We start from the raw sequence: 8225 nt of genomic DNA, 5'->3' as shown, positions 1-8225 counted from the left end.
ACTAATTGACATGATATAAACTATTAATAAAATTTCTTAAAATAATGCATTTTTGGAAAAGAAAATCATTGAGTAATGCAGTCTTGAGATTTTCGGAAACTAATACAATTTGTGCAAAGCATGATCTTATCCCCTTTTTCCTCACATTTTTTATTGAAAATACAATTTCAAATCTCAATCAGCGGTTTATGAAGACTGGTAAAGATACCAATAGCAATTACATGAAAGAAAAGAGTCATACACTCATCCAAATGACACTTTCCATTATAGCTTCTGAAAAACACCAGGGTCCAGACACCACATAACAGCCTCTGGCATTGTCATCATCTCACTCCCATATCATATTGGGACTATACAGCATTAAAAAATACGCCCTTTTCCTAAAACCTGCTTAAGATTATTTAATTTATTTTACAATGACCGATGCCCATAAAAGAATGAGACTTCCAATCAAAATTTAATTTGTTGGAACTGAAAAGACTGGTACAATAGGATGTCGATTAGTAGAAATCATGAACATCAAATTCAAAATAAATTTCCATAAGGCTACAAAAATATGAGTACAACCCCATTGTCTATGATGGGTAAATGAAGTGAGTTGTCAAAGCCAAGATCAACTGGCTTTCTGTCCTTGGTACATCAAGAGAATTAGATTCAAGTGGCCATGAAGGAGAAATTTATATACAATGCTCGTTCATCTATTGATAAAAATTGTCACCCCCGCATCAAATCAATGTCAACATGGGCATTACGCATATCCATTGCCCGTGATGCTGGCCAAACACCCATTGAAGAGATTGGACTGAGATTTTGAGTTGGTGGAATGCTAGTTTGTGCATCTGGATTGTCAACTGTCTGATGTTCTGAGTCTATGGCACCTTCTGAAGCCTCCTTTTTCTTGTTTTTTGTCTTTGAACCACCCCATATGAAGCTCCCCACAATCACCTGGAGTCATACATCATTCATTTGAGCCTCAGAAAAAGAAACTTGAATAATGTATAACCTACAGATGGCAACATGGCAGGACAGGGCCAGATCACGGGTACCCCATCCCCACTCCATTCCCTCTTGGGGGCTGGGAAAACCCGTGTGGGGCAATTGCAACGCAAGTTCAGTCGGGGGCAAGGTGAAGGCATTTTGCCATCCTAACGGGGAGTGAGATTCAGGAGAGATGAGGGCAGGGTGGCAATGAGAGAGATGAGTAATTTGGGAAGGTAATATGATATTTATAAAAATAATTAATTAATTATACGTAGACATGATGTGAGAGAGACAAAGAGAGAAGTGATTTAGAGGATAATAGTAGGATATGTACAATAAAAATAAATAAATTGTTTATACATAAAGTAAATACATACATACATACATACATATATATATATCTCCAAGGTGGGACAGGGCAGGCGAGGTCGAGCAGGGTGGGATCATTTTTGCCATCCCTACATATAACCCCATCATATTTTCTTTCCCCGTCATATTAGCTCATTTTTTATAATGAACCCCATCATATTAGCTCATGGTAAAAAATCACATACTTAACATCAATGTTTGAAGCACAATTTGTCATATTTTTAGCTTACTGTAACAGTTTGTTTTTCAATTTTATCTTCGGAGTTCCTTATTATTTTGTGGCAAAGTTACTAAATCTATGTTGAGGGATTAGAAAAGATCGGAGTTAATTCTGAATTTGGTATTCCTAGATAGACAAAGTTCTCAGGGAGCTGACCCCAGTCCCAGTGGTAGAATCACTATACTGAAGAATCAATTAGCAGGTAGGAGGAAAGAGAACTTTAAATAGGGAATAAAGAATGGTGTAAAAGACAGCAATCAAGAAAATACCTGAACTGGACTTGCCGCGATGAGCATTCCCCCAACTCCTCCACCAATGACACGACCATCAGGACTGGCAAGGGAGACACTTAGACCACCAGTTCGATTGCGGGAGCCACTACTTTCTGTGAGCAGGTAAGAGCCAGACAAACATAATATCTCGAAACGGCCCTACATAAGTGCAATGCACCAAAAACTTTTCTTATCAGAGATACAAGACACAAAAATAATAAAAAAGTTAATATAATTTTTCTTTTTTTTTAAGTTAATATAAATTTTTTTTTTTTTTTTTTAAACACTTAGTAGTAGGGTAAAGAAAAAAGAACATAACGCTACTTAAATGGTTGTAGAGACTAGAGGGTTGAGAACTGAAAAGAAAACTGAGGATAATCCACAAATCAAATAAAAAATAAAAGCATGCGCATGTGCGAGCACACCCAGTGCAGTTGTCTATGCATTAAAGGGATTTTGGAATCAAAATTGCCTAAAATGAACAGATGAAGGTTGAATTAAAATAAATTTTCCCACAAAAAATAACTTTCAAGCTCCACTCCATGATGACTGAGACAAACAGATCATACACGCCAGTCATTGCCTTAGTCATTACTCAGGCCTCAATTGAGACATCATCCTTTAGGAACTAGCAACTGGGGTTCGAGCAATTTCATTTAGATCATATTCCAGGCATAAACCTCGTAAACTTAAGCATTGTTCCCATTATCACACAAAATCTTAAACTGAGATGATTTATCTTAGAGAAGCTCTACAAAGGATCAGCATTGGTCTCCATCGCGTGTCAAAAACATGCCCAGAATTGACAATATGTCTCTAAAATTATAAGAAAGTGCTCAAACCTCGTATGTGACAGTGCCACCAGACGTTGAAGGCTGACGAAGAGTCACAGTGGAGACAGCACCATTGGCTGACAGGATGCATATAGCTCTTGGCCCCTGCTGCGAAAATGACATTATTTTTGTTGCAATGTCCTACAGCAAAAGATAAGCAAACTTTAATAAATAACATAAGATGACCAAAAATATTGCACCACCTTAAAAAGACTGTAGAAATTTGGGATCAATGAACTGAAAAACGTATAAGCTTCTAGTACATTTGAAAGCAGACAAGAACAATATCAACTTTCTTTGTTAATTCCCTATCAAAAGCATAGTTTACACTTTACATTGATTTTAATTCTAGAGAAATTGCTTTGGGGCTAATATGGTAGTACAAAACTTAAAGAAGAAATTGCTTTCTTTCCTTTATTATTGAAAAACCTGAAATTAAAGACTTGAGACAGTGCGACACAATTATTAATTGATTAGAGCATCACATACTTCTCCTACTCCAATGGTGATGATATGTGGAGTAAAACCCATCCCGGCCGAACCAGACAGCCATTCACCTATCAAAACAGTCAACCATTTGCAATTCACATACTAGGAAGCCAGTGCAAGAAAGGAAAATATGTGTAAACAATACATATCAAATGAATATTCTCAAGTGCACTCCACAAAGAAAAATATACTCTGTTAACAGACAGAATTAAATTATTAGAAAAAGATAAAAGGCAGAGGCACAGAGCTACAATATTATATTGTAGTCATTTCAAACTTATCATGCATAAATTTAGTACCCAATGAAAAGGAGTCTCAGAGTAGGAATTAGATAGACACAGCGGGGAAAAAAAACATTTACTGACACATCTATGCACAATTTTGTCAAGATATACACTCTTTACCATCACTTCTTGTTATGTCCTTCAGCTCCTTTAAAAGGTAAGGATTTCCGATCAGGACATAAATCTGGAAGCTTTGAGCTGTTGTAAATGCTCTAGATGCTCAGTGGAGTTCCATCAATTTTAATAATTCCCCTGAGATTCTGACCATGTTAAGCTGCAAATGGCTTGTAAAAATAACTGTTATACCCTTGCTTATCGAATAGCAGGCCTGCTACTTCTTTTAAAACCAACTATGTCTATATTACATCGCAACGTCATGCTCAGAGGTATTTACTTCTTACTTTTTTAAGTTTAAAAGTTTTTTATACCAATTTTTCAAGTCCAACACAAAATCAAACATAAGTTTCCAGGAAAGATGCAGATTGAGCAAGGTTTTAATAATCATCCAATATAGACGCATAGGTTTAACAATGTTGGTTCCACGGGACTCCTGAGAAGTTTTCATTGTCTCTTTAAATTTTTAATTGTTGCATATAGATGATGTGTCATTATTATTATTCCCGATGCCCAAGACTATTCTTTGTTGCAACAATACTATGTTTAGTCATGGAGGCTATATTTTGATGATGTCAACAGCAAAGTATAACCCTTTTCATTCTAATTCATTCTTTTTTCATCCCTTTTTTTTGGTTGGTAAGTTTACACATGCACCCAATAGGCTCTTTTTTTTGGGCGTGCCATTTGAGCTAGTGCTCATTGGCATTCTCTTTCATCCTTTTTTTTTATCTGATCTAATGTTGAGATTTCATTTATTTAAAATTTTTTCAAAGTATCTAACTCCAAGATTCAAGAGGAAAAAAAAAAAAGAATATAATTGGATTTCCTGGATATTATTTAGGTCCACTAAATGTCAAAGTAGGTAAAATGGTTGCATCCTTAGTCCATAAAACTCCAAATTGTGATGCGTACAGCAAGGCTGTGGGAAGGACAGCAGATCTACAATGAATTATGTGAGTTTGAGGTATAGGCAGGTACAAACCGGTTCTACATGTAAAATAACCAATTTTTCAGATGAGTAGCATACAAGAACTATAAAATGAAATAAAATATCAACAAAAATGCAGTGTAGTGTTTAGGTGAATCATAGTCAGCATGAACAGAACACAGAAACTTACCAAGAGATGCTAACTGTTGCTTCCTGCCAGTCCCCCGTGGCCGCCCTCTACCTCGCTTTTGGGCAGATGTTGTTGTGTTCGTCCCCCCATGAGTAGTTGGCGAGGGAGACAATGCCAATGACACAGTCCCATCAGGTCCATATTTCCGAGGTCTTCCCCTTTTCCTCTTGACAGGCTCAGTCTGCGGCACCACAGATGGTGCACCCACATTGACACTATGAGGTGAAATTGAAGCTGAAGGCTCTCCTGGTAACGTTGATCCCATAGTACTCCCTCCTAAATTCGACTGAAATTGTACATTTGGACTAGACAAGGGACGAATGCCCGGTGATCCATGTAGCCCAGACTGTGTTCCAGGACCAGAACCAGCCATTCCTCTTGACATATAATAAGAGGTCGAACCGGATAACGACATAGTGTCCCTCCGATCCATGCATTTACTTCAAATACTTTTACTAACAAATCTTTCACAAGTAGCCTTGACCCCAAATAATGATTTGCAGCGTAAAATTTCAAACCTCCTCTCTGTTCTAAAGTTAAATATAAAGCCAAATTCCACACACAATGTGTACCCAGAACAATGTGAAACAAATCTATGAGACCCAATTTGTGATCAATGAACAGGGTGTTCCTACAGGTCAGTTGTTTTCGAATTTGAGAATAAACAAGGAAATGCCCTGGGAAAGCAATTTCAAGTTTCAAGCTTTTTCAAAATGGAAAGTAATTCTGACATAGTTCTCATTCCAAACAACCAAATCTACAGCAAGAAAGCTCCAAGCAGATGCATTGTCTCAAAAATACAACCAAACTAAGAGATGAAACGAAAACAGAGACACAAATACACACTATTCAAAGCACCAACAGCATAGGTACAAGGAAACAAAATATGAACAGCGGAAGAAAGAAAAAGGATAAATAAAAGAATAAATTACTAAAAGAGAAACAAAACCCACAAAGGAAAAACACAGATTTAAGGAAACTAAAACATAGGAAAGAGCACAAAGCGGTGAAAAGCTAGTCTAAGTCAAATAGAAGACAAAAATGGAAGCTACTTTTACAGCTTACCAAACCTAGCTAGAAGGCTTCATTTTGAAGATAGAGAAGATAGAAGACTGAAACAGGTCCATTCTCACCAACCCATTGGTAAAAACTTAAACACCAAGCATCTTCTAAGCCAAAAACCAAACTAACAAAACCTTAAACACCTAGCTCAGCTCTCAAACTCTCAAACCCAACACCCACCATAAAATAATATATTTTTCTTTTCTTTTCAAAAAGAGAAACAAAAAGTCGGTTCAAGTCAATGGCATTAAAGAGCTGAAGCCCCAGGTTTTGGATAACACCACAAAATGTGAAAATGCAAAAAGAGACAACAACGTGTGGTAAATCTTTGGTTAAAGGTCGAACAGGTTTCCAAACACACACTACTCTCTCTCTCTCTAAAGCTTAGAACTTGGAGGAAGAATGTATGAGGAAATTGAAGGCAAGAAAGAAAGAAAGAGAGCTTTTTGAGAGGTGGGTTTTCGAGAGTGACAAAGGAGGAAATTAAAGGTCGAACAGTTTCTGCAAAATGTTTTTAAGACACACTGAGAGAGTCTGAGTCTGAGTCTGAGTCTGAGGCCAAGGCTTGTGCTGAAAAGTATTTGCTACAGCTAAGACTACTGCTACAATATCTACAAACAATATAAGAAAAGATATACTTACTTACTGCTAAGACCCTCCTTCTCAAAAAAAAAAAAAACTTACTGCTAAGACAGCTATAACAAAGAAAGCACAAGTCCTTATCGGATTGCATATAGAAATGAATGCAAGTTTTTTTTTTTTTTTTTTTTTTTTTGGTTTGGGCTAGGTTAGAGCTCTCTCTGTATGTTTCTCTCTCTTTAAAAAGCTGTTTATCTTTACTTCTCTCTTCTCTCTGTCTAAAACTATAAAAAGCTCTCTTTTTCTCTCTCTTCTTTTCTACTTGTGTTTTGTGTGGGCGACGATGCTTTGCTTTTACTGGGGCTTCTTCAGAGAGAGAGAGAGATAGACACAGAATGAGAAGCAAACAAAAACTTCAACAGCAAAAGGGGTTCTTCTTTGGATAATGCTATTATTATTTCTTTTCTTTTTATTTTGTTTTCACTCAACTTTTGGAAAACCAAAAAAGAAAAAATAGAAATAGTGTGTGGCTGCTTAGCTGGGTTACTCTCTATCAGACCTGCACCTAAGGCGCGTGTCAGACACTTCTTTCCTTTTTTTTATTTTAGAATAATGAAGTTATTACCTCAATTAGTTAATTCTCTACTTATCGAATAAAAGATTTAGAATTTAATTTCTACTTACTTCAAAACTAATTAGTGTTGTTTCTCAAAAAAAAATTAATTAATATATTTATATAATGATAAAAAGTAATTATCAAAAACAGACATAATAAATTAAAATCATATCTCAAAAAAATGTTTAGGAACTAAATTTATTTATTATTTATATTCATTTACTTAACGAGATGAGCTTAAACATAATAATGTGTTTGTAAATAAAGTCACAACTATAAGACTTGATTAAACTAAATATAATATTAGGGGTGAACAACCTTTGATCCAAATCAATGATTTGTGCCGAAGACAAGCTGATTAAACCTCAAGATTGGGCTGCCAACAACTGATCGAACCTTAAAATTGGACCAATGATTAATGTGATGGTAATCAAAGGAGGTATTGGGTTTCTAACGTTGGCTATTATGGTTGTTAATGGCTACTTTTGGATTCCAACAAACACCAAACCAGTTGATTTATAACTAAACCTCCCCAAATTTATTTTCCTCCCCTTCTATTGTACACACACCCCTTTCATTTTTTTGTTTCTCCCCACTCAAACTCATCAAAATCTACAACATCACCAAAGATCAAGAAGTAAAGTCTTATAGACAATGTTGTTGGAGATCAAGACCTTCTCATTCTCTCTCACCTTCTCAAATTAGCATGGTAAAATCTTTAGATCTCTCTCATTTGAGATCTCAATATGAGATCGATTTACTTTCTCTCTATCTTATTTGAGATCTTAAATCTATTTTCTCCCTCTTTCTCTCCATGGTTCAGTTGTGTTACTATGTAAAAATTTTGTTCTCTTTTTCTTGCCAATGATTGGAGCAAACAACCATTATACTAAGGAAAACCACCATTGATGTCATTAGAATTTCGATCCAATGGTGTGGCAACAGTTCACATTTTAAGGATTCTAATGACTTTAGTGTGGCTCAAAAACCTCCCCCAACACTGGCTACACCAAATCATGTTCAACCTTATATGTTTTTACTACATTTATAGATACAAATATTTAAAAGGACAAAGTTTAGTTATAAAATTTGTTGTAGTTTAAGGTTACAACCCTACTTAAGAAAATAAATATTACTACATATTTTGAAATTTTAACCGTTGAATAATATGTTCTTTACACTCTTAATACACATGTCAAATTTTGTGTCAATCGGATATTATTTACTATACGATCTATAAGTTTATATTTTATGCATAAGTTTAAACTACAAAAACTTGTAATTA

General features: G+C 35.5%; 1 protein-coding gene across 1 annotated transcript; it reads right to left on the bottom strand.

Annotated features, from left to right (window-relative positions):
• Positions 1–500: 500 nt before the first annotated feature.
• On the bottom strand, positions 501–6728 carry LOC112035696 (AT-hook motif nuclear-localized protein 9). The gene is made up of 5 exons (XM_065760594.1): positions 4684–6728; positions 3165–3232; positions 2685–2816; positions 1840–2001; positions 501–945 (listed from the first exon to the last, which is right to left on the bottom strand). The coding sequence occupies exons 1-5, from the start codon at positions 5114–5116 to the stop codon at positions 715–717; spliced, it is 1026 nt and encodes a 341-aa protein (XP_065616666.1). The 5' UTR covers positions 5117–6728; the 3' UTR covers positions 501–714.
• Positions 6729–8225: the final 1497 nt, after the last annotated feature.

This window comes from Quercus suber, unplaced genomic scaffold, assembly GCF_002906115.3.
Source record: "Quercus suber isolate HL8 unplaced genomic scaffold, Cork oak 2.0 scaffold_373, whole genome shotgun sequence".
Classification (NCBI taxonomy): Eukaryota; Viridiplantae; Streptophyta; class Magnoliopsida; order Fagales; family Fagaceae; genus Quercus; species Quercus suber.
This window is presented reverse-complemented; position numbering and strand designations above follow the sequence as displayed.

Bases quoted from the DNA above. Each gene is read 5' to 3' on its own strand.
- LOC112035696 (XM_065760594.1), bottom strand. From the start codon at position 5,116: ATGGATCGGAGGGACACTATGTCGTTATCCGGTTCGACCTCTTATTAT. The intron at 2,002-2,684 runs GTTTGAGCACTT...GCACTTATGTAG, and splicing joins GTGGCACTGTCACATACGAG to GGCCGTTTCGAGATATTATG. The intron at 946-1,839 runs GTATTTTCTTGA...GTATGACTCCAG, and splicing joins TCGCGGCAAGTCCAGTTCAG to GTGATTGTGGGGAGCTTCAT.